The 13,895-nt window shown below is 39.1% G+C and overlaps 1 protein-coding gene across 1 annotated transcript in view; it reads right to left on the bottom strand.

Moving 5' to 3' along the window:
• The window catches only part of TRAF3 (TNF receptor associated factor 3), a 29,864-nt gene extending 19,352 nt beyond the window's left edge, over positions 1 to 10,512 (bottom strand). Inside the window, exons 1-4 of the mRNA XM_054400326.1 lie at positions 10,271 to 10,512; positions 4,328 to 4,379; positions 2,082 to 2,186; positions 1,089 to 1,256 (exon numbers count right to left, since the gene is read on the bottom strand). Coding sequence (XP_054256301.1) covers positions 1,089 to 1,256; positions 2,082 to 2,186; positions 4,328 to 4,379; positions 10,271 to 10,512 — 567 coding nt within the window. The remainder of the gene's footprint in view (positions 1 to 1,088; positions 1,257 to 2,081; positions 2,187 to 4,327; positions 4,380 to 10,270) is intronic.
• Positions 10,513 to 13,895: the final 3,383 nt, after the last annotated feature.

The raw sequence follows: 13,895 nt of genomic DNA, 5'->3' as shown, positions 1-13,895 counted from the left end.
AGTCTAAAGTAAATTCTGGGAGAAAAGCACCCACAATCAAAATAAATATATAAATATATTTTCACCTCCCTGTCAGAATATGTAAGAATAATCACAGTGTAAACTTAATTTTCTCCATGTATTTTCACATCTCAGCCACCTTATGCTAGGTAGTGCACAATTATTAAAGTACCAGCCCTTACGAGTATACACTCTAATAATGGAAGGCCAGATCTAAATCTGGAGCAATTCTCCTTATGCTTTTTTGTAACAACGCCTCTGAGCAAAGAATGCTTCTTATCACTGGGAGACTTCACCTAACAAACAATACACAAGAACAAAAATGACATTTTCATCACTCTTACTAGACCAAGAAAGTCTGAAGTGTGAGATTGTCAAACAACAGAAACTATGTAAACTGAATTAAAAAAAAAAAAAAAAGAAAAAGAGTTAAGAGCAGTTCAGTACAACACTGTTCAACACAAATCAAAGCAAATGCAGTCAAGTTATGACTCTATGTATAAAATAAGTATGACTTTCTCAGCCTCTGCTCTATACTTGTAACTCACAAAGTGCTGCTCATCAGACAACCTACTCATACACCAAGAATATCAGTAACCCTGCTTTGGCCTGTCATATACCACTGCTGTTATGTCAAGACATTGTTTTTACATTGTTTGCTCCTTTTCTCTCATAACAGATCACACAGTACCCAAGAAGGATTGTATAAGAAAGATTCTGTTCCTCCAGTCAATTGCTATGCTTATACTCCTTCTGCACAACATTTAATTGTTATCAGGAGGGGTAGTTGCATTTATTTTATCAACTTAAACAAAATAAGAAAAGCACAGCAAAAATTTAGTATCACTAATACGCAGTGGATCTAACTTTTTTTTTAAATGCTGTATCCCAGTCAATGCAGTAACTGGTGTTCCTGCAGGAAACAAAAAAAAAAAGTGTTTTGAACGTCAGCCTGTTTTCATATTTGACTTACTAATTCCCCCTGAAAGGCCAAGGCTCTATTGGCAGCTACAGAGAAGCACCAGAAGACTCATTATTCCACATTGAAGTAAGAACTCTTATTCTATACACACAAGAAAATACTGCACCTGCAACATAATCATTGGGACTTGGCTTTTACAGTATTTACAGGTTGTCTCCCGGTATTTACAGGTCTTCTCTACATGGTCTGGCAAATCTTTTCTCAGTATTTTTTCTTTGCAATCAGCACGAGGACATGAGAGTTCTTCAAACTGACAATCAGTTTTCAAATGCAACTGAAAGACAAAAAAAAAAAAAAACCCAACCCAACAAAACAGTCAAGTTAACTCAGTTTTGTGCATGTCTTCCATCCTTTGAAGACATCCCACAGTAAATAACTTTAGAATCAAAGGTAAGCAAAGTTTTTTTGTGCAATATACTGTGCAAGAACACTAACAAGCCTACTCAGGAATATATTTCTAACTTTACATTCCCTTTACTTAGACAGCAGATTTCACTGTATTGTAGATGTATGCAAGTTCAAAATTCTACATAGATTATTTAAACAGAAGGTGTACTATTCCATATAAACATAGATGCTGCTTTAAGCTATTCAAGCACCTGAGCTTGCTCATTCAAAACAAGGGCTTAAACATCTCACTGCAAAATGCTGTGTGGCCACATCTCACCACAGTTAAATTACAGGATTACTGGTATTTTATTTCATCATGAAACAAAATTACAGGTTATTTTGCACAAGACTGGAGAAGCCAAAGGTTTAACTCTACATATGAACCACCACTTACATGAGAGGATTTGGACTTCTAAGTAAAACAACCTCCCCCAAAAAAGGAGTTAAAATTTCTCACATTTGTAAAGTACACATTTAGATTTTTATGATTTTAGTTCTCCCTTCAGCTCTCATTTGCTTCATGCATTTTCATTTCTGAGATTTAGTGTCACACAATTACATGACTCCTTATGGCTCATCAAAAAGCTCAGTTTTAATTTAACTCTATTCTGACATTTATAAATCAAGAAACAGATTAGGATTTCAATTTGCAATTTTTTTTCTCATTCTTTAACTCAAAAGGAACCTTAGACTATGTTAGATTACTTACCAGTAACTGACCCAAAGACAGCTGTTCTTTACAGCCCTTGTTTTCATTTCTGCAGTAGATCTGAAGGGCAAGTAGCTCTCTCCTGCAACAATTATCTTTAAATACCTGAAAAAAACCCCAACCAATTAATTGTAGAAATTTTTAAACCACTCCTGAGATCAAATAAAGTAGAAACCATGCAATTTGGCTACAGCAGTGTCATTTAATTCTAGCTTTATGTGGTAGAAATAAAATCTGTGCTTAATTTTTCTTGAACGTGCACATGACAGATTCCTCAACTACAATCAGCCCAATGGAAGAATATTTCAACAGATACACTACTACTGTTTCACTTTTACTACAAATATATGAAAGCAAAAGATACAAGACAGGATTTTTTTTTTTTCCAATTTGCTTGCCAATACTAGGCCTGTGTAAGCTAGAACACTCTACACTGTTTGGGAAGCTGTAGAGTTTGGCACAATACCACAATTCCATGAAAAGATTTCATGGAAGACAGTCTCACCATGACTAGAGTGGTAAGTTGGAACACCTAACTTGCATTTCAGTGGTTAATATATAAGTAAATATTTTCTAAAATCTTAGACTGAAGGAGGTTTATTATTTCACTGATAAGCAGGCTTTAGCTATCTCTCAGTTTTAACGTTTATAAACCTTTCCATCATTTTCTGTCTATACTGCAAGAACTTAGACATAGTGAGTTTGGGGTTTTGATATTTCACCTTCTGCAGGTGATATCTCATAAAAGTTAGAGACAACACAACTGCATTCTCAAAGAATGGGATAACGGTTCTTGGTATCACTGGTTCCTTCCTTCATGGGCAGAAGCCAGAGACAGGACTGAAGACCATTACTACTATTTTGAAATACAAAACAAAGGAGCAAAAACCTTGAAGTTATTTTGCAATTGCTTTAATGACCATTAAGAAATACCAAAGAACCAAGTCCAACCCACAACTACTTCTCTGACAGAGTTCTGTTATACTGCATACTCTGCAGGGATACTGTAATTACAAAACAACCCTGCACACTAACATTTAACAACAAAGAATTATGATCAGGTCTGTCCACAGTGACTACAAATTTATCCTCAATACTGGCAAAGGAGGAAATAGTGCAACCATTCTCATCCAGTCTCATCTGACAGACACTGATTTCTGTTTACTTTTCAGAGACATATGTGAAGTTTAATGAATCAACAAATCTCATTTGAATTGCCAGTACTGCAGTATTTTTTTTCCAGAGTAATTCACAGGCTCAGTTTTGCTAAAATTGAGATAAGAAAACAATTTAAAAACATTTTTTCCAAGGCTGTCTCTAAAAGATCTGATTTTTGACATCAGCATTCTGTGGGAAGAAAGGCTTCCAACTTCATGAAAATCACTGATTTGCACAGTTCATCTAACATGTACCTTGGGAACTACAAAGTCAGAGTTAAGAGGACAAATACAGCAGGTAACATGATCATTGGCCTGAGCTCTCAGAGAGCCCACCCATGTCAAAACTGAATTATGCTGAACACTGTTCAGAGAACTACTTTGAGTTAAGATAAAGAGGAATTAATGCACCCATTAACCTTTTCTTGAAAATAGTTACAAGTATTTGTTTAGGCGGGAAAGACTATTAACATCAAGAAATTTACTAAATACTTTAGAACAATGTAAAACGATGAACTATGAACTAAATCAAAAAGAATTTTCTTTACCCTTGAGCTTTCAAAAGCAACACGAGGTTTTGCTGTGAAAAACAGTGAAGAGGATATCAGTGAAATAGCTTATCCATATACAAATAATGTGATTCTATTAGTTACTGTAACTCCACACTGTTCTGGTTCCAGCGTGGCTCACAGAAACAGTAAACTGAGAAATGATAAACACTGGTCTGGATCCAAATCAGGAGTAAGATTTGCCTAGATCCGTCAGATCTCTGCATCTACAAGAGATGCAGAATTTGTTATCATTCTCCTGGTTGATGAGAGGACAACTGCCAAGGGGTTGCTCTAGCTCCCAACTATGAAACCTGGCTGCACTGCCAGGGATGATGGTGACATGCTGTTTTCTACCATGGGTTTAACAGCAAAAATTATCTGTCTTCCTATATAAAATACATGTTCTAGGTTTTTTCAACAAAACTGTCTTCCTCAGTCAGCTTATAAGGTTTAAGAAGTAATTACCACAAAGCAACAGCACACCTTATGTACAACACACAATTCTATACTATTGAATAAGAAATAATTTTAACAATACCTTATCTTTTACTATGCTTTCTTGACACGCTGTACATTTTGGACTAGAAGAACTGGAGAGAAAAGAAAAGAGAAAATCTATTTTAACTCATCTGATTTTTTGTAGTACAAAACTGTCCATGAGGCACTTAGTTATGATTATTAAATAGATTTGAAAATAATTAAAAGTGGATATTGTTCATTATAATGAATAACATGACACGACTTAAAAAAAAAAATTGAACACTGAGTTTTCAGTGGACAGTATCTGCCATTTTCAGAAGGGAAAGGCAAGGAAGGAGAGGTGATGGAGTAGCCCTCTATGTCAGGGAAACATACAAAACCATGAAAATGAATGAAGGTGATGATAGTGTTGAGTCATTATGGGAAAGAATCAGGAATAAGGCCAGCAAGAGTGATATTGTGGTAGGAATCTGTTATAGACCACACGAGGATGAAGAGGTAGATGAAATTTTTAATAAGCAGTTGAGAGAGGTTTCACAATCACTACCCCTTGTTCTCATGGGAGACTTTAGCTTCCCAGTCTTGGAGGTTCCTGGAGCGTGTGGAGGATCATTTCCTGACACAACTGGCAAGGGAGCCAACCAGGAAAGGTATCCTCCTGGACTTGCTTCTTGTGAACAGGGAAGAACTTGTGGGGGAAGTAAAGGCTGGAGACCACCTAGGAGTCTGCGATCATGAGGTGATTGAGTTTTCTATCCTTGGGGAAACAAGGAGAGGGGTTAGTAAAACTGCCACCTTGAACTTCTGGAGGGCAAACTTTGGCCTGTTCAGGAGACTGATTCAAAGTCTCTTGGGAGGCCACCCTGAAGGATACAGGAGTCCAGGACAGGAGTCCCAGAAGGCTGGACATAGTTCAAGAGGGAAGTCTTAAAGTCTCAGGAGCAGGCTGTCCCTGTCTGCCAAAAAACGAGTCAGCGGGACAGCTGTCCAGCCTGGCTGAACAGGGACCTTTGGCTGGACCTCAGGAGCAAAAGAGAGTCTGTGGTCTTTGGAAGAGGGGACAGGTCTCTCATCAGGACTATAAAGATGTAGTGAAGCTATGCAGGGAGAAAATTAGGAAAGCCAAAGCACAGCTAGAACTCAGCCTAGATACAGCCGTTAAGGATAATAAAAAAAATGTTTCTATAAATTCATTAACAACAAAAGGAGGACTAGGGAAAATCTCTGTCCTTTATTGGATGCAGAGGGAAACATAGTGAGTAAGGATGAGGAGAAGGCTGAAGTGCTCAATGCCTACTTTGCCTCAGTCTTTAGCACTGGAACCAGCAATTCCCTGGACACTCAGCCTCATGAACTAGGAGTCAGGGAGGGGAATCAGAATGAGGTCAGCACAATAAGTGAGGGAGTAGTCAGTGATCTGCTATACACTTAGAGGCACAGAAGTCTACAGGGCCAGATGGGCTACACCCAAGGGTGCTGAGGGAGTTGGCAGATGTGCTTGCCAAGCCACTTTCCATCATTTACATGAAGTTCTGGATAACTGGGGAGGTCCCAATGGACTGGAGAGTAGCAAATGAAATGCCCATCTATAAGAAAGGAAGAAAGGAGGATCCAGGAAAGAGTCTGACTTCAGTACCAGGGAAAGTCATGGAGTAGGTCATCTCAAATGCCATTACACACCATATAAAGGACAACCAGGGGATCAGGCCCAGTCAGCATGCGTTTATGAAGGGCAGGCCTGACCAACCTGATCTCCTTCTATGACAAGATGACCTGACTGTTGGATGAGGGCAAGAATGTGGACACTGTCTACATAGACTTCTGAAAAGCCTTTGACACTTTTTCCTACATAATTCTCGTGGACAAAACTGTGCTCACGGCTTGGATGAGCACAGGCTCTGCAGGATAAAGCACTGGCTGGGTGAACAGACCCAAAGAGTGGTGCTCAATTGAGTTAAATCTAGCTGGTGGCCAGTCATGAGTGGTGCTCCTCAAGGCTCAGTGTTGGGACCACTTCTGTTTAACATCTTTATTGATGATCTTGATGAAGACATATAGAGTGTGTCAGCAGTAAGTTTGCAGATGACACCAAGTCAGGTGGGAGTGTTGATCTTCATGAGGACAGGGAGGCTCTACAGAGAGACTTGGATAGATTGGATCAATGGGCCAACGTTAATGGGATGAGCTTCAACAAGGCCAAATGCCAGGTCCTGCACTTGGGTCACAACAACCCCAAGCAACACTACAGGCTTGGGGAAATGTGGCTGGAAAGCTGTCTGGCAGAGAAGGACTTGGGGGTTCTAATTGACAAGCAGCTGAATATGAGCAACCAGTGTGCCCAGGTGGCCAAGAGAGCAAATGGCATCCTGGCCTGTATTAGAAATGCTGTGTCCAGCAGGAGTAGGGAGGTGATTGTCCCCTTGTACTCAGCTCTGGTGAGGCCACACCTCAAGTATAGTGTTCATTTTTGGGCACCTCAGACCAAGAGAGATGTGGAAGTGCCGGAGCGAGTGCAGAGGAGGGCAAGGAAGCTGGTGAAGGGCCTGGAGAATAAATCTTATGAGGAGTGACTGAAGGAGCTGGGGCTGTTTAGTTTGAAAAAGAGGAGGCTGAGAGGAGACCTCATTGCTCTCTACAACTGCCTGAAAGGACATTGCAGAGAGGGTGGTGATGCTGGCTTCTTCTCCCAGGTAATTAGTGATAGAACAAGAGAGAACAGCCTCAAGATGTGACTGGGTAGGTTTATAAACGACTGGACATTAGGAATAAAACTTTCACAGAAAAAGTGGTCAGGCATTGGAATGAGCTGCCCAGGGAGGTCATTGAGTCACCAACCCTGGATGTGTTTAAAGGTGGTTTGGATGTGGTGCTTAGGGATATAGTTTAGGGGTAAACCTTGTAGAGTAGGGTTCTTGGTGATCCTGAGGGTCTTTTCCAACCTGAATGTTTCTGTGATTTTTGAGGAAATGAGACCACCACAATGCTTCCAGGCAACTGCAGTGATTTTCTTCAAGACAGCAAAATTCATTCCCTATTTTACAGTCTTTGCCTGGTCCACAATTTTCATAATTTCTTAATCTATCTGTGCAAACAGGCAAACTATTTTCTCTTCAATTATCCAGTCCTTTTTCAGACAACACCTAATTAAACTTTACTTTCTCTGGAAGCCAATTATACATCTATCTCCTTCAAGTCTGTTCTGATTTAACAACTGTCACAGATCCTTTCTCACTCCTTTACCTGAACTATTGCCCTGTAGATGTTTTGGTAATCCAGTTACCAAACTTGTCATTTCTCAGACAACAGGTAGGTTGAGGAGTGCAGCAGTATGTGACTAGAAAACAGAGTGTAGGAAACATGAGTTCATACAGCTGTTTGTGGCTGTGACCTGGGAAGTGTTGTAGTGTATATCCCTTCACATCTTTTTAGCTCCATTACACTATGTAAAATGTGGATAGTCAATACTGATCTTCACTGTAAAGCATTGAGATCCATGGATGAAAAGCACAAGGTAAAAGCTAAGGTAAATCCTTCATAAAGCAATCACTGACAGGCTATGTAAATTGTTGCAGCTAGCAGCTGTGCAAATTGATGTAAAAGTCTGAGTAAGCTCATTTATATAATCAGCATGGTTATTTCAAATCATCTGATTGGCTTCTGCTCCTTGAACTGACCATCCCGTGTCTCATCCTATTTCTCAGCATCTTAACTACCTTGCAGCTGCAATATCTGTAATATTTTTCTTAAGTTAAAAAAAAAGGGAAAACTAATCTACTTGAGGGCATATAGTGTTGAATACAATGTCATGCCTTCCTCACTCCTACTGAATTCACTCAAGCATCTCCCTTGCTTTTTTAAACTAATACTGCATACTGAGCAGACATTTACTACATTATCTACACTGACTCAAACTACCAGACTCCCAATTCTTTGTCCTCAAATAACACTGGAACAGAAGCTGCTAGCACATAATCAGTGTGTATGTGCAGCAGGATATCAACACTGAACGAAAAATTTTTGTGCCAAATACAGAAACATTGTAAACTTATTTTGCTTCCAGTTTTATGGTACACTTTTTAATTCTCCAGAAAAAAGTAGCTGTAAATTTAATTGTAATAAAGGATTTCTTTGCAACAAGCACTTATATATAGTGCAATAATTCAAATGAAAGAGTAGCATGGTAGATGGTCTCACCCATGTATCCTTTTCAATAATAGACTGGTTGGAAAGTCACAAAGGTAAAATTACACCTATTCTAGCTGCACTGTAATAAGCACATGCGCATGTCCCACAGCAGGGAAGGAAAATTACCCAGATTCCAGCAATGCCAGAATTGTTACTGCTTAGATTGTTAAGGATCTCCTTTCTGCACACATCCAAGCATGGCAACTATTTGCTTTTCTGCAGTCACTGTTATTAACCATGTTAGAATCTTCCAAAAACATACATTCAGAAAAAAATACCTGCACTTATTAAATAAAAACTACTACTGAAAACTACACTGAAAATGTGTATTGAAAGAAAGGCTGGTGGGGATTTTTTGTTGTTTTAAATTTGACATGCTGTAGCACAAAAGCTACAAGAGTGGGTTAGTGAGCTATGGGCCCCTGTCTTTGCCCAGTACAAAGGTAACTCTTTTTTATGGAATCATAGAATGGTCTGGGTTGGATCGGAATTCCGAAGGTCATCTAGTCCAACCCTCTCTGCAGCAAGCAGGGGCATCCTCAACTAGATCAGGCTGCCCAGAACCCTGTCGAGACTCACTTTGACTATCTCCAGGGATAGGGCCCCAACCACCTCCCTGGGCAACCTGTTCCAGCGTTCCACCACCCTCATAGTAAAGAACTTGTCCCTAACATCCAATCTAAATCTGATCTTCTCTAGTTTGAAGCTATTGCCTCTCATCCTACCACTACAGAGTAATGAGACAGAGTAATGCAACATCCTCCAATCTCTTTGCCATGCTGTGTGTAGTCTTGATTTTTAACTGCCTGAGATTACTGTATTTCTAAGTGAAATATATATGAATACCTAGACTCAGGACAGCCACAAAAAGTAAACAAGAAATCACCAAGATCCTCCAAAGTCAAATCTTCTTTGTTAGTACTCCAGTGTGCAACATCCAGCAATATCAATCTCTTCTGTACCTCTGCTTTCCCAGGAGTAAACTGAAGTATTGACTACTTATGTACCCCAAGAAATTTAAGTTTACCAAAAATGGTCTCCAAACTTCAGACCAAGCTTTGAAATCACACTGCTGAATACAATCAGTAACAATGCATAAAAGTTGAGAGGCAAAGAAACAGACTTCTACCGATGCACAGATACTTCTTAGGAGCCAGATACTCATTGAATGACCACACACTTATTCTTACCTAGACTAGGAAAGACTGCATCTCTCAACATTCATTTTATGTCTATAACATTCACTCACCCACTTTGCATGCTGGTCCAAACATCTCAGTAATAGAGAAGCCTGCCTTCATGACCCTCCTAGAATCCACAAAAAATATAAGCCCCAAGACATACTGCTAGAAGAGTTACAGGGAAAGGAAGATCCACAAGCAGTTACATTTATCCAAGGGTCCTACCACTCAACTATAAGGCTGGCTCCCATGGCCAGGTTAGGCATCACAACTTCAAGGAGCCTCTGTAGGCTCACTTCCTCACACAGCTACAGTTTACTAAGTGTATTCTATGTGAAACTAGCCATGTCAGCAGTCATGTAAAACAGATACTAAGTCTAGGCTCCACAGGGAATGAAATTCTTACCTAATACATTAACCACTTTAATGATCGTTTTAATGATGGAAAGCTCAGCTGTCTCATCCTGACTCAGAGTAGAACACAAACATTTGGGGATAACAAATAAGTGGAAGTCTGTTTCAAAACAGGGCATTAGCTTAATGTACTCCTAAAACTACAATGGTGTCCACACTATCTTCAGCAGTTCACAAGATCTACAGGTATCAATGTGTTCTACCATAATAAAAAAACGCACCTTAGCAAGGCATTCATGCAGGTCTCACAAAATCTGTGTCCACATTCAGTCTGCTTAGGATTGCATAAGATGAGGTGACATTTTTCACATTTATACTTATCTTCCACAGCATTTACAAATTTCTCTTTGTAGCCACCTTGCTCTGGAACATAAACTGATGCTGAAGGACTGCGATCAGGATTGGCCCTTTGTTGTACCATTTCTACAGATAAAGGGGGTTCTGTCTTCTTGCTGGTGTCCATGCTCTATGATAGTTTCTGTGAAGCAAAAAGGAGAAAACTTCTGAGAAACTAAGACCTCTTTTTACATTTAAATGAAACAAAAGTAGCATCTCTGAGAGACTACATAAAACCAAAAAGCACCAAGAACAGAAGTTTGTTCACACGTCGGGTGAATATAACACACACACAACTGTCTAAATATATTAAGCATAACATGTCTGTAAAACATTCTATGTTTTAAAAAGGCTCTAGAAGGTCAAGAATTAAGACCTATTCCTGAAAGAAAACTGCTAGTTAGTTATGGGCATCAGTCTATGAACAAGTAAGAACAGCTGTCATTCTTCTGTACCTTTCTTTCTGTCTGAAAACCATCCTTAATATTTAAATTGTTTCATTAGGGGAAGCAGCAAGGTGTATGGTGGAGCAGGTGCACTGGTACGCTACCATGCATAACACAGGGCACACGACCACCAGTGCCTTATACAACATACCTGGGGTCTACACAGCTCCACTACCAACTTTTCCTGTCTATCCCATGCAATAGCAAAGTGTAAGACATGCTGCTTTAAGACTGGTTTAGAGGAACAACAGCTTTTTTTACGTAATTAAACACTTTCCAATCTTTTCATGAAGAGAACACGTGATAGAAGACTTATTAACAGAGGAGAAAGGCCTATATAGCATGACCACCTGATAATTCACCAGAACTAAGGACAACTCACAGGCAGCTGAGAAAATTAATACATTTGTAGACTCAATTACAGTACCTATTATCCTGAACTACAATTCTTCTAGGTTAGCATGCAAAGCATTAGCAGAACACCAGAGGAAGAACAGCTCAGGTTAAATTTGAAAACTCATTTTCAGTAAGTTCATTGCTTATTTTTCAGTCAAACAAGTGTAAGTGGTCTTTAAAATCCTCAGCATATGAAGAAAGCACAGTTGGAGGATACAACACTTATTTACTTAAATGCCTGGCTATTTAGAAGAGAAAGGCGTATTTCAGTTCTCCCTCCATGTCAGCTGATGCTTGAAGCATGAACCTATTCCAGTGCTCTACAGTTATAATCCAACTTCAAGAAAGAAGAAATGAGGCTGAGTTCATTTCTAGTTACAGAGTATGTCCACCAGTGCCACAAAGGGAGTCAAAACACCTCACACCCCAAACATGCACACTTTCTTCTAAACTGGTTTTGTGACCTCTTCTCTCACTAAGTCCAAAACAAGTATTTGTAATTAAACATATTTTCTTGTAGATCATTTCTGCATCTATACTTTTTGTACAGAATTCTCCACGGAGACTAGACAGACAAGGAAATTTCTTTCACTTCTGATGCCAACTATTGTTTCTCAAAACAAAAGATAAAATCATTGCAACTCATCACTTATACCATTTTATGTCTTTATCAACATCAGCTGAACATGGATAGAGATGTTGAATGATGAATCCACACTTCATTGCCCCCTTGACCCAGGAGACAGTCTCTCAGTAATTCCACCAAACACTGAGAAAGTACAAGGAAGCCATCCTCATAACCCGCTATAGAGCTCAGATGATTCAGTCTTCTTCAAGATGGAACCCCCCCACACACAAAAAAACCCCACAACCAAAGACAAAAAAAGCCAAACCAAAACAAACAAACAAACAAAAAACCAAACAACCACAAACCGCCAAAAAAAAACCCCTCCACAAAAATACCAAACACAGTTTCTACAGTAAATGAAAGGAAAATATAAATTCTGGACCATAATTTGAAATAATGTCTGCCTATCCTTGTCTACTCTTCAAACACTGCAGAGTCTAACACCTTGGTGGAATAATATCTGAAAAAAATTAAAGAGGGGGAAAAAAATCAGTACTGAATTGAAAGTAACTTGCAGTTCTCATTAAAAAGGAAATTCAGAGTATTTCAGACCACGAAAGTAAGTGAAGCTTGAACTAGTATTTCAGCAGCTAGCACAGGGAAAAAAACAAAATGATAACACTGAAGAGGCAATTCAAGAAATTCTAACCAGCACACAAGAAATGAAATGTGATGATAAGAACAAGAGTCTGAAAGACAAGGAGATTAAAAGAAGTGCCACAAGCAAGAAAGGAAAGCATTTGATGAAAGTAGTTTAGCTTCAGAGACTACCAAATTCAGAGACTACCAAACTACATGTCTACCATTGCTGAACATCTGCAGTTGGACAGAGGGGAACCTAGTCATGAGCTTAGGACCTCACACTTTATTGCAGCTGTAAAAGAAAAGGAGACTGGCAATGAAGGGAAAAAAAGTGCATCTTCAGCAGTACCTGGAGACTAGTTAAACTTAGCTATCTATGGCTTTACTTCTCATGCACAACTGTGGGAATAGCTTTCTTTGCAGCTCATAGTTTAGGAATTCTTAATGGTCTTCAGTTCTCTGATTTATAATCTGTAGACTGGTACTACTGTCTCTCGTCCCTTTACAACTTCTTTGGGTTTTAGTTATGTTCAAGACCTCTACACCATTCTCTCCATTCTTGAAGTCAAACACTAACTTCTAAGCATGTTGACTGGTAAGAACAACATAGGGAATGTTATTTTCCTTAAGATGACAGAATAAAATAAGGCATGGTCTGATTCTGAGCCACTGAAGAAACCCAGAAAAAGAGGCACTAAGAGATGCTGACAGGAGAACTGGCAAGTTAGGAGCGAACAGAGTTTATGAACTTAGAAGTCATACAACTGAATATCTGTTTCCCCATTAAGCTACTTTCAAATGAAGAAATTAAAGGTGATTACAGATGTGAAGTCTTCCAAGAACAGGATTTCTTCATGGAAACTGAGTAACTAATCACAGAGCAGGAGTGAGAAGCAAAATATTCAAGACATAACTGAGAAAGAGGATCAAATATCAAATAAGCAGCAGGTGAGAGCTTCGTTAAGATAAGAAACTACACAGGAGCTGGACAGTCAGCTGGCAAGAGAGATTTCATACAAAAATAAGCTGCACAAGGCTCCACATGACTCCACTTTCAGAACTGACATATTGGATATCTTGTCACACAAATCAATCAGAAGCCATGCTGATAAATACAATTTACTATACAGTATGCCTAACAGTCAGAATTGTGTGCCTCAGCTTTCATATTTCTGGTTTATGAAGTATATCAGACTAGAAAATCTAAACAACCAGAAAGCACTACAGTAGCCAGCTTCATAAGGAATTCTCTTCCACAATACTCTAAATTGCCTGCATTTGATTATACAGCAGAACTACGAAGCAATTCATGAACTACTGCCATAAAATATAATAGAGAACTGAGCTTAACAGCAAAACCTTATTACAACAGAAGAGTTGCATTTACTAAGGGGGTGATGTCTTGCAAACTGTACACACAAATCTGTATGCACAGAGCTATGTTCTCATGCATATGAG

Source organism: Indicator indicator, chromosome 4 (genome assembly GCF_027791375.1).
Source record: "Indicator indicator isolate 239-I01 chromosome 4, UM_Iind_1.1, whole genome shotgun sequence".
NCBI lineage: Eukaryota > Metazoa > Chordata > Aves > Piciformes > Indicatoridae > Indicator > Indicator indicator.
Note: the sequence above shows the minus strand (reverse complement) of the source record. Positions and strands in the feature narration are given on the sequence as shown.